We start from the raw sequence: 26,115 nt of genomic DNA on the forward strand, positions 1-26,115 counted from the left end.
AGGATGCCCATTTTTTGAAGTGCTTTGTTATGTCTAATTAGGGCTGTGTACACATTACTGGCTTAAACACAGCAAGGTCATTCTTTTTCTCAATTTGGATTAAAGTTGGTTTTAGGAAAAATTAATCAGAATGGAGTATTTCATAAGAAACAGTAGGATAGATTTTATTTATTTTATTTATCTATAAATATTTTTATTTGTTGCTTTAAAAATGAACTCGAAGCAACTTACAAAAGCAAAGATTAAAAATAGATATAAAACAATAATAAGAACAACCTAAAATGCTCACACTACTATGCACAGCAAATCTAGTTCAACCCCACTCTACTAAAAATATGCAGATAATTAAACTCCGTAGGCCTGGGTAGATACAAATATTTTAACCTGGCAGCTAAAAGCATACTGTTCATGCCAGGCACACCTCCCTGGGGATGGTATTCCAAAACTGGGAAGTCACAACCTAGAAGTCCTCTTCTAGGGGAGCCACCCTCCGTACCTCCTCAGAGAAGGTGAAGATGCAGAATCTTGGGTCCAGGTTGGTTGATGTGGGGAGAAGTAGTTCTTGAGATATTGGGGTCCTGAACTGCATGAGACTCTGTAGGTCAAAACCAGCATTTGGAATCAAGCCTGAAGAAACCAACAGTATTTATAAACTTCCATAAGTTTCTGGTCAAACTTCTGTTTCCTGTGTTCAGGTGCTACTTATGTAGCCAAAACATTCCCATCCATTCCACAAGAGGAAGGTATCAGTAAACTCCCCAAGATCTGCAGAAGTACAAAAAATGTTTCAAAAAATATATACAATATAAGAGTTTGGGTTGTTTCATGCCTCCAGGCATTCTGTTACAAGCATAAAATAGAGGGAATGAATGTGTATATGTATACACACTCACACACCAAGCTGTATAAATTTACGCAGGCTGGTATATATAAGCTGTAGACAGGGAATAAGGCTGCACGAGGAGGCAGTGTAAATGTGATACAAACTTCTATTGAGTTAATTGTACACGTCAATTCTGAATGTGTTCCCCTTTGTAATATTAAGTAACTTATGCCAGCAATCCACCCCCTTTTTAAACACTTCCTTTCCAAATGATGTTTCTCTCCATAGGACATCCTCTGTGCCATATCCTCATCTTCCCAATTAAACAATGTGAACTAAATTGGGGGAGGAGGACAGTTCAGGATGTTTTAATTATGTAGTTAACCAGGTTGTCCTGTCCCCTGCCATGTACACTTTAACCGTCAGGCAAATTATGTGCGACAGCTGCCATATTAATAGTTTCAAAGAAAATAATTACTCCCACCATAGACAGTGAAAAGTAAATATCTGTCTTAAGACTTTAACACAACAATTATGCTGGTAAAAGAATAACAGTTAAATTAGGGTTGTTTATGTCAGCTATGTATAAACTTTATTATTGAGAACAGGAGTGTCATAGTCAGTGATGGATGCCTTTTTGTTTAAGTGACAAGATCACATTTCTGAAGCTTTATGGGTGTTCCGATCGACCTCTTCCTTGGGTGCAGGTCACGGTGAATATTAATTTGTGTGTGCATAGGCAACAAGTGGTATAATGTCCTATGGTTTCCTTACCAGCTGGCACTGAATTTACATGAGGAAAAAAGCTCTTAAGTTGAAAAAAGGAAGAAATTGCATTAGAAAATTAACTTCTTTTTATATATATAAAGAAGTTACAGATCTGGAATTTTCTGCCATGTTATAGCAGTACACTATGGGTGTGGGGCAGAGAGAGAAAAAGACACTCTTCTGTCTCCTTGCTCCCACTGTATATCCTACAGTACTAATTTTTGTTTTTGTTGTTGTTTAGTCGTTTAGTCGTGTCCGACTCTTCATGACCCCATGGACCAGAGCATGCCAGGCACTCCTGTCTTCCACTGCCTCCCGCTGTTTGGTCAAACTCATGTTGGTAGCTTCGAGAACACTGTCCAACCATCTCGTCCTCTGTCGTCCCCTTCTCCTTGTGCCCTCCATCTTTCCCAACATCAGGGTCTTTTTCAGGGAGTCTTCTCTTCTCATGAGGTGGCCAAAGTATTGGAGTCTCAGCTTCAGGATCTGTCCTTCCAGTGAGCACTCAGGCTGATTTCCTTCAGAATGGATAGGTTTGATCTTCTTGCAGTCCATGGGACTCTCAAGAGTCTCCTCCAGCACCATAATTCAAAAGCATCAATTCTTCGGCGATCAGCCTTCTTTATGGTCCAGATTTCACTTCCATACATCACTACTGGGAAAACAGTACTAATTTATAAGTCTTAAATACTTGGAATTGCTGAGGGGAATGACTCCAGTTAAGAATGTTATAAGTAGCAGACAGCAACAGCATACTTTCACATGAGAAAATACTGAGGTTTTCAGGGTTCACAACTAGTTCTTAGACATGCTCAGTTCTTTTTGTCCTTTCCTCACAGAAATGAAACAGTGACTCTCCAGAAGCTAATGTGAACCAGTCTACTCATTTTAATATTTAATTCATTTGGTATATTATCTCCACAGATCTGCACCCCAGATTTGGTGGTGTTTTTGTCCTGTTCAAATCAGCGGCTGAAAGAGCGGTTAATGAAGCGTGCAGAGCAGCAGGGGAGACCTGACGATAACCTCAAAGCTACGCAGAGACGCCTAACGAATTTCAAGCAGAACACGGTTCCATTGGTCAAATATTTCCAGGAAAGGGGGCTGATCATGACTGTAAGTCTTCAGTCAATGTATATGCTTGGTAGACAAATCATAACTGTTGTTGAATTCCATGTAAGTAGATGCATAGCATTATAGCCAATGTAATGTTAGGTCTATTAATTTCAGGTCTGTGTTGATTAAATACCACCACACATATTTAAAAATAAGCCTTTAAAAAGGCTTCTTTCTCTCTAGAAAAAAAAGATACATAGACATGTGCCTTTTATCTTACATTTGGAGACTTTTTAAAGATTTTCATTCATTTACAGAAGTATGTATCTTTCCATTCCAAATATAGGTAGTCTGGGTTTTGTAATTCTTTGTCTATCCTAGATAACTGATAAGGCTCCATATAGTGTAGAGCTATTCTGATGCTCTTTCTGTAGGTATAGATATGCATATTCATAAAATATTATTAGGTTTGTCTTTAGAAATGATTTCCCACCTTTGGGGAAAATATATCAGTATATTTCTGAAGCTATCTGTGGTTATTTTGCATTCTAAAATAGCTATTGGGTGAAAATAATCTTGGAACTTCTGGGAACATGTAGAGTGGCACTCTGCATTGGTTGGCTCAGAACTATAAAGTTTTGCCATTAATTCATGTTTAGTTTCTCTTTAGTTGGAGAAAGTGGTGAGGTTTGTTTCAAGGCAACAATGTCATTTATTTGAAAAACCCTTGGGAAAATGAGTCTTCAAAATCTCAGAAAAGCTTTCCATGCTATGCCAGGGCTAGTGATTCATCAGTTCTTCACTAGTATAAACGGACAGCATTTCTGTTGAGTCACTCAGGATGCATACTAAAATGGCCCGGATAGCTCTTGCTAACATTTCTGAGATGAACTCTGCTTTCAAAGTAAAGTGACATCTATGTACCTTTTTTCAATATAAAAGTATACTGCAATGAAGTATACAGTTAGGGCTGTGATCCCACACACTTACCTTGGTAAGTTTCATTGAACTCAGTAGCACTTGCTTCTGCACTGGATTGCATAGTTAGCATGTTTAACTCTGTCATCCAAGAATACCCAATGTTCCCCATATGTTGATGGACTTCAAATTTATGTCATCTCTGGCCATTGGCCATACTGGCTGGACCTGATTGGAGTTGGTGTCCAAAATCTAAAAGGCCACAGTTTCCTACCCCTTTCATTTTTAACATATATAATATTATGGAGTAACTCCTATTGATTTTAAAAAGGTGATTTCTTATGTTGGCTATGGATGAAGTAATAATTTTATGTAAGTTTCAGACTTGCTTAAAAATCTTTGTGAAGACTCTTTGTCAGAGCCGTTCATCTGATAAATATTTTTGCAGATTTTGGAAGTATGAATACTCAATGAATTTCACTTGTAGGCTCCATCAAAGCCACCATCTTAACATTTACAAAAGTCTACTTAAGGACACTTTACATTTATGACTATACCAGGGGATTGTGTGTAACACCAATTTTATTATGTAAGTGTAAATGTTAGAAGCCCACAATTGGCATTGGGTTTCCAACTCTCATATATATATATATGATATTTACACATGGGCATCAAAGGTATGTTTGACTACACCTGTGTAGGTTAAATTGCATATTTGAACTGGCACATATCAATCAACAAATGGTATGAACTGTAAGGCTTAGGAATGTCATAGTCATAAGACTATTGGATTTCTAGAAAAGTAATGTATGGCAAAAAGCCCACAACTTGGATCCTAAATTTTCATGAACAGGGTATAAAACAGTCCATTTTCACTTCTTCCCCTTTTTTGGCATTGTACTTGAAAGGGTTATATAGCTTATCTAACTAATGTAACATCTGCTTGCCACTGCAATAGTTTCCTGCAACAATTAGGGTATTATCAGCTACAGCCAGAAGGTTGAGAAAAAAAGAATCATCAGGTCTTTACAAGCTACTACTTCATACTTGGCAGCTAAAGCATCTCAAGCAAGAGAGGAACTGGAGTCATAATGTAGGACTCATTTAATTAGAATATTTGTGTGAGAAATTTAAGGAAACAGCAAAGAAAGAATAATGTTGATCTAGTGTGTGAAAAGAGTCTGGCTCGCAGAGAAGTAACTTCCATTTAGTTATTGCTCAACAATTCTTAATTATTATTTTTTAAAGAAACTTTAGCATTGTACAGCAAGCAACTAAACTGAGCTCAGGGAAATATTATTTTAAAATAAGGTGATTGCATGACAGTTTTAGAAGGATTTAAAGCAGGGAGAACTATCTTCTGGGCAAAAGTATGTCCTGAAATATTTGTGCTCTGACATGTGCAGTGGGGGATAACTTGTGTAACGGGGGCTTCTGTAATGGGGAAGAACTGCAGGGATAATGTTGGCACAAGCTTGTCTTGTGGAAGGGCTTTTGGAGTTATCCCTGCATGCCAATCCTGTCTTAAGCATCACCTGCCAAATCTGTCACAACAGGGCTTTTCTGCTGTGGTGCCTAATCTGCAGAAACATCTTCCTGCCTGCCACTCACACCCAAAAGCCAAATCTCCAGAATTTTCAGCACCTTCTGAAAACCTGTTTACCCCAGCATTTTTTTGGTCATTGTTACCAAGTCATTTAGGGATTGTCTCATTTATTGTGATTCTACTGCATTTTATTGTATTCACTTTGTTTTTGATATTTTATCGCTTGTTCTATTGTTTGATTCATATTCTTACTGTTGTAATCTGCTCTGGATTATTTATGAAGGGTGACATAAAATACTGCAAGTAAATCAATCGATTTTGCAAGTATCTATATCTATCTAATAGGGACGCGGGTGGTGCTGTGGGTTAAACCACAGAGCCTAGGACTTGTCGATCTGAAGGTCAGCGGTTCGAATCCCCGCGACGGGGTGAGCTCCCGTGGCTCGGTCCCTGCTCCTGCCAACCTAGCAGTTCGAAAGCACGTCAAAGTGCAAGTAGATAAATAGGTACAGCTCCAGCGTGAAGGTAAACAGCGTTTCTGTGCGCTGCTCTGGTTCACCAGAAGCAGTTTAGTCATGCTGGCCACATGACCCAGAAGCTGTACGCTGGCTCCCTCGGCCAATAAATCGAGATGAGAGACGCAACCCCAGAGTCAGCCACGACTGAACCTAATGGTCAGCCCTTTACCTTTACCTATATCTGTCTGTCTGTCTGTCTGTCTGTCTGTCTGTCTATATCTATCATCCATCTATCTATCTATCTATCTATCTATCTATCTATCGATCTATCATCTATCTATCATCTATCTATCTATATCATCTATCATCTATCTATATCAGGCATAGGCAAACTCGGCCCCCCCAGATGTTTTGGGACTACAACTCCCATGATCCCTAGCTAACAGACCCAGTGGTCAAGGATGATGGGAATTGTAGTTCAAAACATCTGGAGGGCCGAGTTTGCCTATGCCTGATCTATATCATCTATCTCCCAGTCAGGCCCAGCCATAGCCACGCTGTCTGGGACTGATGGGAATTGTAGATCAAAACATTTTGAGAGACTACCATACTACATAAAGTGTTCATGCTATGTATTTCCATGACAAGCTGTAAGATAAGACTGCCTCTCTATAAAAAAATTAAATAAACATACTTTACTCCTTTTTTCCACAGCAATTTTTCCTTCCTAGAATTATACTTGCAAAACCCAAATAATACCATTAAATTGCAAGATACATTTGGTAGGCATTACTTCTAAGAATATATTTCCAGCAGTTACACATTTCAGTCTGCCAAGTAAAAGCCACGGAGATGGCATTAGATTTCCCCAAGGACTCTCATTCCCCCCCCCCCCAGTATTTCTTTGTGAGCTCTTTTTGGGAGGATGAGAGCATTAGGCCTTTTAGTAATTCCTTTAATGCTATTGAACAGAAATGTACTTTATGATTTCTTTGTAACGTCACAAAAACCTACTTTGCTCATGAAGTCTTGCTTCAACTTTTACAGATAAATCTAGCCAAACTCCTTTCCTTTAGTTAAATTTCAGAGGTTTTTTCTTTTCTTTCTCATTTGGGATTCAGCATTTAAACTAAACAGGTTTTAGCTCTGATTTGTGATCCCTCTGAATGCTATTTATTTTTTAAAAAGCAACAATAAATAAATATACCTTTACTGTTAGAATAAAGGAAGCTATAAAATTCTTTGAGGGTTTTTTAAAAACTAAAAAGTGCATGTAAAAATAAATGAAATGTGTGACAGAAAACAGATGAAGAGAAAGTGACTCAAGTGAATGCTGAAAGTTTGACACTTTCAAAGAGGCCAGTGGAGATTGTCAGTTACCAAGTGAAATGCAACCATGTCTGCCTGTCTTGCTTTGTTTTGCCCTATCTCAGAACAGGGCACCATCATGACTAGTGATGGGTTGCGTTTGTCTCAGGGCATCACATGTTGGGCAGGCCAGCCTTCATGGCTGGTAGGATAGAGCTGGCTTTTATTGACTTATGTAAGAAGCAACACCCATCCATTTCCAGTGAAGATCATAAGAAAGGCTAAAATGTTTCCACCAAGAAGATTTCATATGAAAAGTCAGATGCTACATGCTGTGTCGTTGGGCTTAGAAAAGGGTGGGAAATAATGTGGTCTTGGGTTGTTGGAAAGTTCCAATGATAACATTCCATAGTCCTGTTCAGGCTCATATTTCAGAACACTTCAGCCACAGCCAGAAAAGTAGACTTTTCAACTGTTTATACAGGGTTAGGATGCACAACATTAAGCTCAGAGTCCTTTGGCTTTCATGACACCAAAGGAAAGCCCTTCTCATTTTTACAGCAGGAGTAGCCATCCTGGAGGGCACCACGTTGGTTACCTCTGGACTTACAGGATCAGCTGATGCTATGACAGCATCTTGTTCACCTCTGATGACACCAGTACATAACTTGAGTCTAATGTAGGCAATTATTTTTGGATATTCCCAGTGCTTTTCCGTGCTCTTTCCTTTAGCTCAGCTGAGATGTATTTTATCAGTTCTACAGTCTGTTGGTATTGCTGTGCTGATACTTGCATGAGACCTTGAAGATTTACCACCTGTCAAAATACACAGTATTGAGCTAGATGGATCAGTGGCCCGTATGGCAGCTTTATAAGTCCATGGCTATATGACAGTCTTCTGAAATGCTAATTCATCCACTACCTCCTCCTAGGTTTCTGCTTTCATACTGAGATTTCTTTTGTCCTCTGGGAAATTTGTCTCAGCTTGCAAACTTTTATTGAGCCTTTATACAAACACTGAAGCCAAGGATTGATTTGATCGTCCTCTTTTATTAATTCCTCCCTATTTCTCCCATCTGCTAGTGCTGTAACTTTGCAGTCCTGTTTTGTCTTGTTCTCTACAGGTACTGGACCTTTCCTATGAACTTTACAGGGTTCAACACAGGTCTCCTTTTTTCATTAAAAGTTCTTAACTTTTTACTGCCCATTCAGTTTATTACTCACCTTCCCTTAATCTGAAGGTCTAGTATGCCATTTTCTTAAGTGAAGTTTTGTACTCTGACCATACAAAGGCACCAGAGGGAGCACTCCAGATTGGCTCTGCTTCTTTGTCCATGCACCCCTGTTGTTGCCACTGCCCCCAGCCGCCTACAGATCTGTGCCAGTTGCTACTGATAGAACCTCAGTTCCTATTAAATTACTAAAAATTGCATAGGATGCAGAGCTGACTTCGTTATCGTGTAGGAGATGGATATGGGCAATTCTGCTGCAAAAGTCTGGAGCAACTGCAAAATATTTTGGCTGTTCAGGAGATCGTTTCTGCAGGTCAACAGAATCTATTCTAATCCAAAGCAGGCCTGTCATTGCCATGAGTGAAACCAGTTTGGTTCTTTTGTAGTTAAAGTATGAGTTTAAATACGATTCCTTGGAAGACAATACAAGCAAAATTTATTCAGAGTTCTCTTTCATTGCTTTCATTATTTGTGTCCTTCGGTGATGTGCAGAAATTCATTTTCTGATCAAACTGTGAGATCTTTAAATCCTGCACATATGATTGCTTCTGTTCTTTTGGGTTCTTTATTTACCATCGCTATTAAACAGGGAGGAAAATAACTCTTTCCTTATCTTTCTATTCTTATTCTGATAGTTACAAAGATTTTACTTTTTATCACTTATAACATTATATTGAGCATTCCTTGAATTCAACATAACTCAAGCTTACACTGGCTGTGCATATACTACTGGGCCAGGCTCATGGTTTGTGTATTAATCCTTTAACAACTTGGGTCTAGGATACTTAAAGGACTGCCTTATCCATTATATCCCTTCCTGATCATGGAGGCTTTAGGGAGTCACCCATGGCTCAGATGCACAGCTCATGTCAGCTAGAAGCCACGTGTTCAATACTGTGGGCCCAATTTTGTGGAACAAGTCAGACAGGCCTGTTGAATTCTGACACCAAATGAAGACTTTTATCCAGCACGTCTTTTAACTGAATTCTGATTTTATAGTTTAACTGAATTTTATTGCATCAAGTTTACTGTACACTGTACAGACAAATATAATTAGGCATATATAATTTTAATTAAGCAAATATAAATTGTTATTTAAATTGCTGATATAAAGTAAAAAATAAAGGCATAGCTAAGCTTTATCTGTACAAAGTAACTCCCCTCCCCCTTCGCTACTTTTCAGTAGTTTTTTCCTGCTTGGGTTCCTCTTGAGCCCTTGTCCCAAGGGAGGCTCTCTGCCGGCATCCTGTCTAAGCAGCTCTGTGTGTTCACTAGCCTCTTCTTTCTTCCCTTTGTATGCTGTGGTGAGAACAGGATGCTGGACTAAATAGGCCATTGGCCTGATCCAGCAGGGTTTTCTTGCATTCTGATGTAGTGTATCTCCCCTCCCCACTCCGGCATAATACAATTATAGGATTTCTCTGTCGGCAAAACAAAGGAGGTTCTTCCTTCTGTTTGCCGTGCGTATTTAGAAATTCAGTTGTTGCAAGCAAGAATAGAAGCTTTTGAAGCTTTCTTCACTAATTAGCATAAAACACTAATTATCTCTGGACTCAGCTAGATTGGTAAAGAAAAAGCGATTTATAAGCGTTGGATATCCAGAAAGGGGAGGAGGAGAATGGCTATTACAATTCCTGACTCAGCTCTGTAGTGAGGTGACCTGTAACACGGGAGCTATGAAATAACTCTCAAGTGGCAAAACATTAGCTTCTAGCTATTTACAAAGTGCTAGCAAATGCTCACGTGGAACACCAGAGGTGTTGAAAGCATGTGCTATGTATGAAAATACTCTACAAAACATGAAATTGCCATCAACGGTAATGGCTGTTTTTAAACAGAAAGAATGGCAATTCAGAGAACTGTCTAGAGTATTGAAAGCAGTTGAGCCACATCTTCTGTTCTTGATGTAGATTCATTTATGGAATGATGTAGATTCATTTAGGGAATGAGATGTATTCCCATTAATACTTAAACGCATTCAGGTTCTTTCCTTAATACTTTTGAAATGCTGTTTCCATCTCTGTGTTCATCCAGTTATTTAAATTGCTTGTTAGGCTGTCAGCTTGTCATACAGGTTTTAATTTCCTGCAGGCTTTGCTAATTTACTCCCTGTACAACTTCAGTTTAGCTGTCTTTGTTGAACCCAGCAAGGCTTCTCATAATTAAAAGTCAGAAACTACATACAGTCTTGCATTTCTAAGGTTAATAAATACGAATGATATTTTCATTGCCATATTCTATTAAACTAATCAGTTAAGGTCTTGAGCATGCAATGCTTAAATTAACTATTTGATGGAGATGGACTGTTCTCGGTATATACACCTATACCGAGAATAGTGTAAACCATCCACTTACGTCATAACAACTAGAATTACTTTTGCTATCATTAGTGCCTTTTTCCAAGCCGCTATAATCACAAAAACGGCTGATGAGATCCCTATGTACGGTAAGTGGACAGTTCAAACCAAAGTTTATCTATGTGATTGTATAGCTTAGTTAAGTGTGTCATCAAATGGTGAAAATAAGCACTGGGGCTTATTAACTATAAGAAAACAGATATGCATTTCTAGATTGCGAAATGGTTTCACATCCTGTAGTGGCAACACAAATTCGACTGTGTACACACCATACATTTATAGCACATTTAAAGCGCATCACTTACCTCAAAGAATCTTGGGAACTGTAATTAGTTAAGGGTACAGGGCATTGTGCTTTGTGAGGGGTAAACCATGGTTCCCATGATTTTCTGTGGTAATTCATATGACATGTAAATTCTAGCGGTCTAAAACAGGACTAGGAAACCATGGAGGTAGGGAATACTCTGTCTGGACTTCAGGACTCTCACCTATATCCTTACATCTTACATTTATTTTATTATATTTATATCCCACCTTTCTTCCTAGAACCCAAGGCAGTCAGCCATCCAAACACCAACAAGAGCCATGCCTGTTTAGCATCGGCAATGTGGTGGCCTCATGTGCTTTCAAACTATACCCTTCAGACCAAACCATGGGAATATACAGTGTGTACCCACCCTCTCTTTCCCAGCCATTCTGCTTGAGTGCTTTTGCCTGGCTGTAATGTGTCCTTAAATTGATAATAGTTTTAGTAGTAGTAGTAGTAATAGAAGTAATAATAATTTATTACTTGTACCCCGCCCGTCTGACAGGGTTGTCCTAGCCACTCTGGTTGGCTTACAACAGAATATCAAAGAACACAACAGAACACACAAAAAATAAAAGCTTCCTGATACAGGGCTGCCTTCAGATGTCAGTGCCACAACTTTCACTCTCTGTCCTGAGATTGCATTTTAATAATTCGGAAAGAACACTCTCGCTTTAGTCTGATGCAACATTTAGTGTTGTTCCACTGGAGTTGTTAACATTTTTCCTGTAAACCACTAGACTGGTAACTACCTAATCTCTTTCCCATTTCATTTTAATCTTTCTACTGTGCTTTTCTAGAACCACTTTTCAGTGACAAAAACACTCGTTTTGCTAAAGAACAATGATTGCCTTGTTTTCAGTCATTACTCTCTTCCTACATTGTCTACAACAGGGGTCTGCAACCTTTAAGACAAAAAGAGCCACTTGGACCCATTTCCGAAGAAGAAAAAAAACTGGGAGCCGCAAAACCATTGCGACATTTAAAACAAATATATCTCCAGAGCCGCGATCTGACAGCGGGTGGGAAGGTGACGTCGCGACAGTGCGTCACTAACGCACGCACCGCCCCCATGCGACATCACAGCCAGTACAGCGCCCGTCACAGTGGGGAGTGTCAGGGCGCACAATGCGCCTCCTCCCCTCGCTAGTATCCGCCCCGGAGCCGCGGCAAAGGTGTAAAAGAGCCACATGCGGCTCCGGAGCCGCGGGTTGCAGACCCCTGGTCTACAATATGGTCATTCTTGCCAGATACTGTAAAAATCACAATGTATTCAGCATGTACGAGACAGCAGTTTTACAAGGTGGTTTCTCTTTGTGATTTTTCCCCTTCCCTCTTTTATATGCCTGCTGCCAAGCATTTCTGTCCACCATCTTCAATTACTTCATCTCTCACTGAATTCCCTGTTCATGGCAGTTTATGTGCCCTTATGATACGCTGTGCCTCCAATTCCAGATGGCTCAGAATTTCCCTTCTTTAGATGTCTTGGAATATATTTGAGGGCTGTTCCCTTTTGACCAAGTCACTTTTTGGTTCAGGGCTTATGTAGGTACTTCACAACAAGAAAAAGGAGCAATTATATTTGTGATAATTTACAATATAAATTTACACTAAACCAAGAGCCCTTGCACACAAACCATTTACAGTGCCGTAGCTATTTGTTTCAGTGTGTTTTGGAGTTAAATTTGTATGTCACTGTTTCATGGTATGTGATTGCCTTGTTTCCTGTCCACACGAACTAGTAAGTGGTCAGAGTTATGAGCATGGACACAGAGCAGTGATAGTCCTTAAAAAGGGATTTTGTGTGTTTGTGATGCTGGGGTATTTAACACCTGTTATTCCAGAATTATGTTTGGGGGTGGTGTTAGATGGCAAGAATTTCTTGAGTTAACTGCTTTAGTCTGAGATATGCATAACTTGTCAGAAGAGGTTGATGGAAGCGGGAAAGTGTGAAATGGAAGTTGCTCAAACCACACACTCCAAAGGCCACACAAAATGTGGGAAATTGCATAAAACAGCTTCAACACAATAAAAATATTGCAGAACTATTTTAGATCTTTGACCAAAAAAAAATTGGCTATAGAAGAAAAGATGGTTTGATGACTGCAATATTCTAGAATAGTGATGGAATAATAACAAGGTTATGTGGAAACGCATGGGATTTTTTTTTAAAGACAGCAACAATAGTGCTACAATTTATATGTCTGGAAGGGACACAAACCTCTTTTCAGAAGCTCCACAATATCAGTTTCCTCTGCCCCTCCACTTTACAAAAGAATTGTCTACTGATGCTTTCACTAATCCTGATCCTGGTAGATCGCAGGATCCTTATTGTGTACAAAAAGTTACGGGGTAAAAGCTAAAAAACTCTGTGCAATCCTCCCCCCCCCCCCAAAGCCCAACAACTCTGAGCACTTCCCTCCTAAAAAAAGCTCAACAACCCTGGGCAATCCACCCACCCCATGCACGCTCCTCCTCCCTCCAATGACAATGGGTAGATCACTGCCAGTTTTTTTATTCTGGGAGTAGATCACAGTCTCTTGGGAGCTCGACATGCCTGTGCCCATCTCTTTTCTGTTGCCTTGATCAAAGCACAGACTCTTTGGATAGCTGTATAATTCCTGGCCTTGTGGTAGAGCAGGTGAGAAACCAAATGTAATCATGACCAAAATTGTTTTGTTCAGTCAATATGAAAACAATATTCCAGAAATACTCTGAATGGCTATGCATATCTATAACTTCATTAAGTGGCCCAGTGCAACACTTTATGTTTACTTTTATGTTTAGCTTGCAGGATCCATATATATATATAAAATGAAGGAAATTTAGCTGAAATTACAAAGCACTGCATATTTCCCCCTCACTGTCCCAATGTTAATATTTGCCTCACTTGCTTCACTTACGACTATCAAAGAGCTTGCTTTAGGAGGAAAGAGCTTAGTAAGTATATACGATACAGCAGAGGCAATAGAAAATTAAGCACACCAAAGAGGCTCTGCTTTAAACTGTGTATTTTGCAAGCGCTTTATACATTAGTTCTCAACAAGCTTCCTTTCCTCTTAGTTCCAGTGAGACATGCTGTGTTATATTGCCTTTGATTTCTAGAGTTCAACGCTCCCAAGCCACTGAGAAATTATGCAGTTTTCCACCTCCACAATAACAATTATAAAGAATGTAGTAATGTAATCCAATCACATTACTCCACTTTTTAAACACTTAACAGCGTTACTTAGACATCTGAAGCCCTTCCCACACTTCCTTTCCCTTTGTACCATATGATAAAAAGGCAATATGCACGATCCAGCCAAAGTTAAGCACTCTGAATTTCTATAGATACAATGGGAGCATATTTAACATTTACAACCTGCTTTACTTTCCCACTTAAGTCAGTGGGACTTTACATTGCATACCTATTGGCTTGATTGTACGTTTGATTTTTTAAAAAATACATTTAGTATGTACTTTCGGTTAGACAAAAATAACCAGCCAATTGTCCAGATAGTTTTTGGCAATAAAAATTATTCAACATGAACTGAATAATTAATGTAAATAATGATGAAGTAATGTATATTGTAGTTGGGTTAGAAATTTGCATTTCCCCCCCTACAGATTGTTTAGCTTTTGTAGCCTAAACTCAGGGTGGGGCTAGAAGTTATTAGCTTCTTAACACTCTCCTTGCCTGGCAGTTTTTAATACCTGCCTCCAAGCTGACTTTCAAAGGCAGAAGTCAGTCCAGCTGTGGGATAAATGGTTGGGAGGCATTTGTAGGTGAGAATCAGCTGGTGAAGTAAAGATTTGGAACACAGGAGTTGTCCTAGGTTGAGTCAGGTCAACACTGACTAGAAGTGGCTCATCTGGTTATACTGGGGATCCTTCACAGTCCTACCTGGGCATACCAGGGATCAAACCTGTGACTTCTGCTTGCATAGCATGTGTTCCACTTTTGATGGGTTGCGCTTCCCATTTTTCAATCCTCATATCTTGGCAAATTCAGGGATTGTAGCTATTCTTAGCAGAGAAAAAGAGACATTGCAAAATTGGAATGCAGAAGAAAGCTCCAACTGAGAGACAGTGTATTGCAGTCTTACAAGATATCAAGTTTCCAAGCTTTCAGTTTACACTGTTGTTGTTGTTTTGTATTGTCTCAGAAATAAGCCCTTGGACCAAATCTTGTTAAATGCAAACATTGCTATAGGGAAACAAATCCAATTTTCAAAGTCCATAAACTTTTTAAATGCCCATTATCTTTATTGTATTTATGAACCAAAAGGCAATATAACAAAATAGTTTAAATTGAGAATATGATTCAAGAAGCATAAATATAAGTTTGAACTAAATAAATTAGGTCTAATGTATTTTGGGGCATGAAAATGAACGCTGGGGAGCTCTTGTAAACCATCTAGACATCAGTTATGAACCTGCCGTTAATATTTTTAAAAAGCAATTGTAGTTTGGTTTAAAAATCTTTTAATGCCTTTCTTTACCGACATAGCTTACCTAAAGGCATATAATTTGAAGGTTAGCTTTTACTGTTGTAACCAGTAAATCTCAGGTAGAAACAAACAACAGCTGATAGCAGAAGGTTTGGCATTATCCTCCTTAAACGACCAAAGCTTGAAATGGTTAGCAGAGGAACATTTTGCTTGGATACATACAAGGGAAGTGTGCTAGTTATCTAAGCCAGTTTGTACATCCGACAACCTGTGCCTAGGATTCATGATGGAGCTGCATGGTATTGCAGTTCCACATATTAAGAAGCTTGTTTCTGTTACCAGCAGCTACACATAGGTTGTTGCATTTGTGAACTGAGGCTTAGCTGACATAATAAATCTATGAGCTGATTGTCTATGTCTTTTTCTTTGCTTGAAAGTAGATTCAGGGGAGCTCAGTTTGGACATCCAAAGCTACTGTTAGCCCCCTAGGGGAGGGGTGGAAAGGGCAGATACTAGGGAGGCTTATTTCAAATACTGGGCACCTGCCTTTTCCTCCCTTTATGACTAAGAGCAGTTTAGAAGGCAGGGGCCATTCTGATAGAGAAAATGGCACTAAGATTAACCCCCATGCCCCAGCACTGTGATCCCAAGTCCAAATCGCCCTTTCCCAATGGATTCTTCTAAGCAAAGAATAACACGTTGGATGGTTCAATCACATCATGACTAGTTTAGTCCCAGAGAGTTTAAGAAAATGTGCTTTGAAACAACCAATTAATGAATATGTTCACATGTAACAGTTTTCCAGAGTAATTTATGACCCCTCCCTTAAAAACACCTCATTTTCTCTCCGTGGTGCAATTCTTATATCCACTATCTTAAATTCAGTGATCGTTGAGTAAGGGAGTAATTACAATTAATACTTTTTTTCATAAGGAGGCTCTAACCAGTTGTTTCTTTCTGGAATAACCAAAGTAGTTATCTTCAGTTGAATAGGCAAACTATCTTAGGTAGCCTTGCAAGCATTTGCCTTCACGAGAAAGCGATCTGACAGCAATAGGTAGATTGACCTACAAGTTAGTAATGGAAGAGATAATCTTTAAAGCTGAAATACCATACTTACTTACCTTGGAGTAAATCCTATTAAACAGGGAGGCTTACTTCTGAATAGACATGTATAAGATTGTGCTGTAAAGTATGTGGGGCATAAGCTGTTTTGCCTGATTAATTTGTGCTTCAAGTACTCTATTCAAGGTCTTGGGTTCACATATTGGGTACAACTGGGAAACCAAAGGCTGAATCTCCAGGGCCTGTTCCAGAGGTCACTAGATTACACTCAGACTGTACCTTTTAGGGGCTATATAGCTCAGTAGTAGAGGGCTTGCTGTACATAGGTTCCATCTTCAAGTAAAATATGTCAAATAGCAGCATTAGGGAGAAGGATTGTCTGAGACCACAATCTGCTGCCAGATTGAACCATTAGACCCTTGGTCTGGCTCAGTGTAAGATGACTTACTGCATTCTTATGTGACTCCAGTACATTTAGTAAACCATCCTACATCTCTAGTTATTATTAGCTGTCTTGAAAAGGATTCAAAATAAGGAGAGAAACTAGGCTGAGTTTTAATACCTATGCTACTTTCCTCCACCACTGTAATTCCCTTGTCCAAGACACCTGTGTATATACTGTCCACTTCTATTATAGTTACTGATGACAGCCTGAGGGACAGAGCAAAACAACTTGACTAGTTCATCATTGGCAACGCTGGAAAAAAAGAAATGACAACACAGAACTTAAATGTCTAAGAACTGATTCGGGGAGGAGAAATGGAGAGGAGTAAATAGATTTCTTCTGTCAAAAACGCTCAGCACAACTGTCATTACATTCTAAAAAGCAGTTAAAATGCATTCATAAGCCAGATTGACAGCATGGCCCTCCTCCTTCATTTTTTATCACATAATACTAACTAGTCACCCACTCAGCGCAAAGCAAACCTTCTCATTACTCACATATTAGCCTCACAGCAAGAGAACTTCCAATTAAGCATGGCAGTTTTCTCAGAGTATTTTGGGGGGTGGGGTGGGGGGAACACACAACACTCATCCAGTTGCTGATTTGTACAAAGCGGGAACATGTTTTAAAATTGGTTTAATGAACAGACTTAATCAAAGCAGTGTAGACCAACCCTGTTCATATTTAGTCGAAAGTATGTCCCATTGCTCTGTGGATCTTCTATGTAAGTATGCAGAGGATTTCATTTCCTTTCGGTGTGTTCAGCTCTGCCTAACTCTGCATAGCATGGGACTCTAAGCTGTGGTCCTTCAGATACTTACTAGGGAGACTTATTTCAAATTAACAAGTGGTAGGATGCAGTTGTTAACTACGACATATGAGAGGACCAGTTTTATTCAGTGGTCCCTAGGCATCTCCTGCTTATTTTTGAAGCCAGTACTCTTTCCCAGCTCTGTTTGGAGATGCAAGGATTGAGCCAGAGGCTTTCTGCATGCGAAGCAGGTGCTATACCTCCAGGCTGTGGATCCAAAGCTTTAACTGAGACACAGCTCATTATTTTAGTCTCTTACCAATCGTGATTCATGAAAGATTGCAAGTTTACATTGACACAATGTTAAGTCTTTGCATGCCTGGATAAAGTGACTATAGGTGAGGAATTTGAATTTTTGGAGCATTTGTTTTGGGTTATGTGACCACTATGTTAATAGGACTGGAGAAATGTAGTATTGTTGCTACCGGGGTTAGGACGAATGCAGCTTAGTTACATGATAATCTAACGCTATCAAGCAAATTATTAAACTACCATATAAGGAGAACTGATAAGAGTCAGTTCAGTAGCTCTCCAATGATCTCCTTCAATCATATTGTGAATTAACTTTTAGAAAGAATGTATATGTACTGTTACAACCCAAATATTATGTTTATTATTTTATTATTTGTTAAATTGGCATAACGTCCTATACCTGGAGATCTCAGTGCAATTCACAGCACAGAATTACAATATAAAAAACGCAGAATACATAACACAACAAAGACAAATACAACTCAATGACAGACCTACCTAAAGGACACTGACACAAACCTCACATATACACTATGTGAAAGAACGAAAGTGTGCTACCCCCCTTCTCTCTCCCCCCACTTTTCTCCCCCAACCTTATACTGTATACAGTATTAAAGTCTCCCATCAAATATGACTGATCTATAGAAAGGACTTTATGGTCTGAAAATTGAGTTGATGTATGTACTTTAGTAACCAAAGAAAATCTTTAATAAAAACATTTAAAAAAATAACCCTCCCTTCCACAGCACATTTTAAAAGGGCATTAGATGTCAATAAGCCAAAGGCCTGGTTAAAGAGGAATGTTTTTGCCCGTGATCACTTGTATTTATGGTGCTTCATATCATTCATATAGGTGGACTGCCCAAAGAGGGTCATATATGGCATCCTGGTTTCACTATAGCGATGAGAAGCAGGTCTGTGGCTTCTTTTTGATGGCAAGTTATTTGAGAACCATGTTTGATTGCACAGGCTTTAGCCTGCACTGTGAGAGGGAAAATGAGTGAGCAAGCCACCTAACTTAGCATGTGCTGCCAGAAAATGAACATTTTTAGGTTTCCTCTGTTATTTTGTTACTTTCAAAATATCAAAATAGAGGCATCAGAACGTAAAGGTTAAACCAATTTAAAATGTTCATAAAGGTTTTCAAAAACAGGAAACATTTATTGTAATGGTATTTCTGGAGCAGGCGACAATGGCTCATTTTTAAAAACAGTTATTTTTGTTACCCATAAACTGCTAAGAGGACGGGACTGTAGCTCAATGATAGCTTTGCTGGCAGAAGGTCTCCGGTTCAATCCCTGGTGTTTCCATGAAGGGCTAAATCAGAGCTTTCCAAACTTTTCATGTTGTTGATACACTTTTTAGACATGCATCATTTTGTGACACAGTAATTCAGTTTTACTAGCAAACTAACCCCTTTCTAGCCCCAGGAGGAGCATGGTGAATATTCACATGACACATCTACACACTGCAACCAACACACTAACATGTCGCGACACACAGTTTGGAAATCTCTGGGCTAAATAGTATTAGAAGTATAATAACATTATTTAGCCAGCATTATAAAATAAACCAATTATTTTGGGGAATGTTGCTTAGTTAGATACAATTCTTTCAAAGAATTATTAACAGATTTCGGCTGGAAATATGGAACTCTTTTTGGATTAATGCTTCTAAAATTCAGAATGTATTTATTACTCAGTGACTTGGCCAAGTTTTATTGTTCATTTTGAAAACAGTTGAGATAAACAAGAGATGGCCCCATATTTTATGTGGCCTTTCACATGCTGCAATGGCTGTGGTTTAATTTCAACCAGGAATGGGGGACTTGTGAGTCCCACCAGCCCCAGCTTGCGTGGTCAATGGTGAGGAATGATGGGAATTGTAGTCCAAAGGCATCTGGAGGGCAACAGACTCCCTGTACCTGATTTAAACATTTGGTAAGCTGTTGTAAGAGAAATGTACTTGAAAGTCATTCCAGCCAAAGCCCGCTAGCCTATTTTCTTTTAAAGTAACGCAGGACAGGCACTGACTGAGTTTATGATGCAGCTGCCAGAGAAGGCTATTCTCTGTAATAACAGGAAAGTAGTGACTCCATAGTGGGAGAATATGGCTCCATGGTGGGAGAATTGGAGTGCAAATACACAAGATTGTTCCTGTTCATTTGTGAAGTGTTACAGAATATGATCATATCCTAGCAACACCTTAATATATGCAAAAAGGAGGGTTAAAACAAATAATTTTGCTTAGTACTGCTGCTAGCAACTAAAACTAAAGCTTTTTTTTTTAAAAAAAGCACAAGACATTGCTTTAGACTGAGCACTCGTCTGTCTCTTCAACAAAGCTAGGCTTCAGAGTGTTGGGATTAAGGTTTGCATCAAACTGCACAGTGGAGTGTTAGCAGGAAAAGCAGGAGAGGCCCACTAAAATATAAATGAGCTGCTTGCCCTTTGGATTCATTCTTCATGAAATGAAACATTAATCCAAAATGAAGAACGACCTCAGGTATGGGGGTTCTGCCAGATGGAGTCAGCTGGAAATTAAAGCTGCTCCAAGGTTGGTGGTCAAGGCAAACACAGGAAGCTAAGGAATATTATTTTTGTCAGATGAAAGCATAGACAGCAGAGGACACGCATAGTGCCATGCAAGACCAACAGCCTGATCTTCGGCAATTTTGCTTTGTGGAATGAGACTTACTCTCAACTAAGTGTGCTTCGGAATTCTGCTTGGGAATAAGTAGGAGGTTGACTTGGAGTGGATTTATGTCCTGCTTCCTCCCGTTCAATTCCTTGGAAAGTTACTTTGACATTCTATGCTCCCTGCATAGAAAGTGGGAATAAACAAATTTCCCATCAGTTTGAATCTGAATTGCTCATTGATTTTTTCACAGTGATTCTTCTGTCCACACTAGTTACTTAGAATTCTGTTAAAAATGTGAAAGGTGTGATCTTTTGAGGCTTTTCCAGAGACTAGTTACCTGAAAGTATGACATTGACTATTGGTGTTGCAAAGGTTTATATTTTATTTTTTCATCTTAGTTTATTTTTTCTGTAAGATTCATGTGTTATATGGATGGACGAACTTCAAGCTTGTGGGATCTGTTTGTTTGCTTACTAGAGCCCTCAGATCCATCAGCTGGGGGACAAGTGTTTGCATAGGCACTCAGTGGGGGGAGACATTCTCTTAAATAAAGGTAAAGAGGACTTCTGAATACATCCTCCGCCAGGAATTTGTTTTTGTTACCAAATGTGAGTTCTTAGCTTTTCACATAAAAATTCATGTATGGCTCCCCCCATCTCCCTTCCCAAATTTCTTCATTTCAGCAGCATTTAGTCTTTTTTTATAGTTTTCATTTATATACATTACAACAATTATTTAACCAAGTTTTAACATTTTCAGTTTTGACTCCCTCCCCGCTCTTTCTGTAGTTCCTTACATTTATTTTCGTCCTTTCCTGCATACTTCAATTTGCCTCAACTTATTCTTTTAATCGTCTACTCTCATATATATCTCATATCTATTTTTTAAATGGCTAAGGCTTACATTTATTGTACTTCTGTAAAATGTAAACTGGCATGGGATTGCACCATTATGTCTTGGTACTTCAGCAATGCAAGAAAGCAAAACAGGTGTGCAGGTAATAATATAAGGATGACGATAGTAACTGCTGCAGTGCCTCTGATGTCAGTGGATAATTGTCGTTTGTTCTTGTAACATTCTTTTCCCCTCTATTTGGAATCATGGGGCACTATGCGCCTGAATGATTTTCTGTAGCGGTGTCTCTGCACAAGCCTACTCAGTTGGTTCACTACAGTAAAACAGAAGTGTGATTGATGTGTTTTGTTGTAGGAAATAAAGAAAGCCAATGCAGATTCTACTGTGGTTCCATGCTTCAATGACGTTTGGTATTTATAGGAATATTCCACCTGGCTCTAAAAGACTTTGTATAATACCATAACATTCAGATAAATAACCAAACCTGTTTTGGAATGTCTGATTGCCTTCTCTTTTATTACTAGTTTGATGCTGAGAGAGATGAGGAAGAAGTATTCAAAGACATAAGCATGGCAGTTGACAACAAACTGTTTCTTCCTAAAGAACCTGTTGAAGGTGAGTTGATTATTAACCCCCAAATACTGTAGGCCCAGCCTTGCTTTCACAATGTAATATATTTTCAAGATCAAAATATATTAATGCTTCAGAAAAAAGTATATTAATAAAAAAGTTAAATGTCATTTTTAGGGGGTTCCATGTCTATTATGTATGCACTAATATGTGATATTTTCTGAGCACTATTAATGTTCTGTTGATATACAATATATAATGTATGAGACAGGGATGGTTCACATATTCCCAAATTCATACTTGAAAAGTGCTACCATAAAGGATTTTTAAAACCACATTTGGATCATAATGTGTTAAGTGATCATCACACATTACAGTGTATAAAGATGAATTGACCCATTTCTCTCCTGAATATGAATTGTGTGCAAGATTTAGCAGTGTGAAAAGCAGCCCACAGTATTTTTTCCTGGTAGCAGGCCTTTCTCATACTAAAAACACAAAAACCCACTGGTATTTATTATAATACTATAATGTTGTATGTGTGTCCATGTGCACTGTGTGATTTGTTTACAGTTTTGTAAACCTGGGAAATGCAAAAAATAAATAAATACTAAGCAGGTCTTGCGCTTCAAGGACTTCAGGTAACCCTTCAGAAATAAATTCACACAGACTCATATTTTAGTTTAAGGTTGATGGGCAAAATTTAGGCCACATTGATTAAACAGTATTGGCTTAGGCATTGATAAACTATAACTGACTCCTGCCCACCCCACAGGAGGTCTGGAAGGGTAAACCAAACGAGGGAGCTACGTCGATGCAAATTCCTGTGGTCCTGGCATGGCCCTAGCCCTTCAAGCGGACTTCAGACGAGATCCAGGACCCCCAGATTCCTTTAACGGAATACCCTTTTCATGGAGGGGCAGGTGATGGCCGCACCTCCCCTCCCCCATCCACAACTAAGTCAATGCCTGACCGCCCAACGATTGCTGGGAGGCAGGCAAAAACCAAATGGCCAGTGCCAATCTGCCACGTGGACAAAATTCCTACCAGGCCCCTGCCACAAAACAGGTGACCAACCGAAATCCCAAGCAAGGCCAAAGCACAGAAAACCCAAGAGGGCGGGTGTTTGGCAGCGTGAAGCAAGTGGCTCCGACACGTTGCACTGCCGTTTATAAATCCTCCTCCTCCCCCAACCCTGCAAATCAATCTGATTGGGTGTTGCAACTGACACAATCGTGGGACTGCCCCAGAAACAACTGGGCTATGCCCAGCCTCCGAATGCTGTGCACAAGGTCCCGTGCGCAAGCAGGACCCTCCTTGAAGAGGATCCCATTTGTCAAAATTAGTCAAACTATCATTTTAACCTCTACCTCTATTTTATTCAAACTATTTCTTCTGTCAAACAGATATAAGATTTTAAAGAGAAATCCTTAATTATGATTCTTCCTTTCCTATTAAGATGAGGGAAACCTATAAAAAGCTGAACAAAAGAATTAAAAGCCAAAGAGCCCTTTGCTTACATCAAAGATTTTAATAAAGCAATATTTTAACTCAGTTACCTCCACTACTAATATAATTTCTTCCTGCAGTGTATCTATTCCAACCTGCAGACTTTCAACAGAATGTTTTTGTTGCATATCCAAGCCTTTGCATGTTAAATTCCAATACTGTAATTGGTAGGAAGAAATGGTTTTTTAAAGGAAAAAACTACTTGCAGTCTTCAAAGACGACAATATATTCTTATTCATTGTGGCTTCCTAACATATAATAAGGCTGTTGCTAAGGGCAACAACTTGTCATGAAATTCTGCAGTTTGATTTTTTTTTTTAAATGAATTAAAAATACCTGAGGATAAGAATGAAACACTTTTATCATTCTGATGCCAATCAATCTATAATAAATTGTTGTCTTAACAAGACAGCTCTTGCTGTCTTCATAATTTCAAACCACTTTTCTAGCATTCTGTGTGTCAACACAAGACTTTAAACCTTAAAGCTGTTTATATGTATCTCATTATATATTTGTCCATAAACAAAAAGGGCATATAGATGAGCAGTATCTCTCTTGGAGGTTATTTACAGTCGTTTTTCAAATCAAAAAATGAACAGATAAGATATAATTGAAAACATTCCTTAAAGAATTGCCATCAAAAGCAGAGTATAAGTTACAAACAAAAGTAGTGCTAACTGTGTAGGGCAAAATAAACTGGCTTTGTGTCAGGCAGAAATACACATGTCAGTGATCATGAGTTCCCAGACATATGGTGTCCAACATTAATAAAAGGAGAATAAGCACTTACAGCAAAGGATTACCATAAAGGTGGTATGGTTACTTTTTCCTATCCCTGCCCATTTCCCCCATTGCAACTCCACCTCCCTGGTGGGCTTCTGGCTTGGGACAGGAGGGGGGAGGTTCAAAACAACCTGGAGAATATTTGCAACAAAATATTAGTAGCCGGGAAAAAGTTAAGCTGTCTAGGTGGAGAGTAATTATAGATAGATAGATAGATAGATAGATAGATAGATAGATAGATTCTTTATTGTCATTACACAAGTGCAACATTGCACAAGTGCAACGAAATTGGATGCCATCCCTTAAAAACAACAAAAGCAACACAACAATTATATATTAGAAACCAGGAGCTGTTGATACCATTTTCTCAGAGCAGCAGCCTAAGGAGAGGATTGTAGACTATTGAGAGGCTCCTTAAGGTACACCTGCCCCATTATAACTCCGTTTGTTGCCACTGCATTTGAAGGGGAGCAGAGTCAGAGGTTGTAGCAGCTGGATATCAGCCTGGAAGACGAATCCTTGCCACTACATAGAAACAGATTGACTATGTGAAAAAGAGGACAGGACTCTTGCACATTTATTGTTGTGTAGGAGAGGGAATTTCAGCAGGCATAGCTGAAGGAGATAGGGCCAGTGAGTGTGTCAGTATATTTGAGGATTGGTGTCTGTTTTGGTTTGTGGGCTGGAATTCAACCTTTACTATCCATGGTAGATAAAGACAGTTTGGGAAGCAGATCGTGCAGTTAAGGTATTGTTACCAGACGTCCCTGTTTCCCGGGGACAGTCCCCGGATTTGCAAATCTGTCCCCGGATTTCATTTAATTTATATTTTAAGCGTTGTAGATTATTAGTAGGGAATGAATGTTGTGTGATTGGTTCAATGGCACGAGACATACCAGGACTTCCGGCGAGGCAAAATGGCAAAATGGCAGCAAGCAGCTCCTGAAGCCATCCAGAACCAACTGTACTACCAGGCTGGCTCTGGGCTGCAGAGACTGCCGCTGCCACTGCTGAGGGGGAAGCAGGGATGCCCGGAGCATCAACTGGGGGAACCACTGTCCCCCGCCCTGCCGCAACCCAAATTGAGCCAGGCGCAAAAGCGCCTGGCCACCCGACTGACTGCCCAGCAGTGCTCCGGGGCCAGGAAAACACTGGAGCCAACGCAGGGAGAAGTTGGAGAGGAGAAGGAGAAGGAAGAGAGAGACAGAGAAAGGAGGAAAAGGGAGCCCCAACCTTGCTGCACCACTGCCACTGCTGAGGAGGAGCAGTAGGAGAGCACCGGGAGGACACGTGGCCGAGCCAAGGCCCAACCCGAGCCTACTCCATGGCGGCTAGCGCCACTGGCAGAGGAAGAGGAGTGCAGGGGGAGCACACCGCCCCTGGCAGCGTGATCCTGGCAGGGTGCCATCACGGCTGCCCCCCACCCCTGCCTGCTCCGCCACTGGCTGGTGCTCCAAGAGAGCAGGCTGAGGCCCAGGGGAAGGCTGCACGACAGAGGAGACCACAGAAGAGATTACTTCTTTTTTAAGTAACTTTTTAAAAATAACTTTTTTCCCTCTCTTTTTTTTAAAAAGTGTCCCCGGATTCTTTGAAAAAAATCTGGTAACCTTAAGTTAAGGTGAAGTGATACAGTTATGGTAAAGCGATCTGTTTTAGATAGTAAAGGGTGATGAGGGTGACAGATGACAGCAGACATTCGTGTCTGAATGGTGCTGCAAGATGTCTTAGAAGTGTTAGCCCTAGCAGGGGAGGTGGATCCATTTGGTCCCTTTTTCAGGCAGCGACATATCTTGGCCTCGCTGCAAAGCAGGTCCTTCCAGGAGCAAAATGTTGAGGAGCAGGGGTACTTTCCCCATTCTTCCCCCTTTCACATTTGAACTCGTCTGATAATAACAAGAGAAGCAACATTAAAGCATGGTAAGGAGTTGTTCAACTGAAGCATCTGTTCATGAAGACGTATCCTTGGTGACAAACGTTCT

At 39.7% G+C, this 26,115-nt stretch overlaps 1 protein-coding gene across 1 annotated transcript in view; it reads left to right on the top strand.

Moving 5' to 3' along the window:
• AK5 (adenylate kinase 5) overlaps positions 1-26,115 on the top strand; it is an 84,185-nt gene that overhangs the window by 24,701 nt on the left and 33,369 nt on the right. The window contains exons 6-7 of the mRNA XM_083743085.1: positions 2,516-2,707; positions 21,799-21,889. Of these exons, the coding sequence (XP_083599211.1) occupies positions 2,516-2,707; positions 21,799-21,889 (283 nt within the window). The remainder of the gene's footprint in view (positions 1-2,515; positions 2,708-21,798; positions 21,890-26,115) is intronic.

Source organism: Podarcis gaigeae (assembly GCF_964106915.1).
Source record: "Podarcis gaigeae genome assembly, chromosome: 6".
Taxonomy (NCBI): domain Eukaryota; kingdom Metazoa; phylum Chordata; class Lepidosauria; order Squamata; family Lacertidae; genus Podarcis; species Podarcis gaigeae.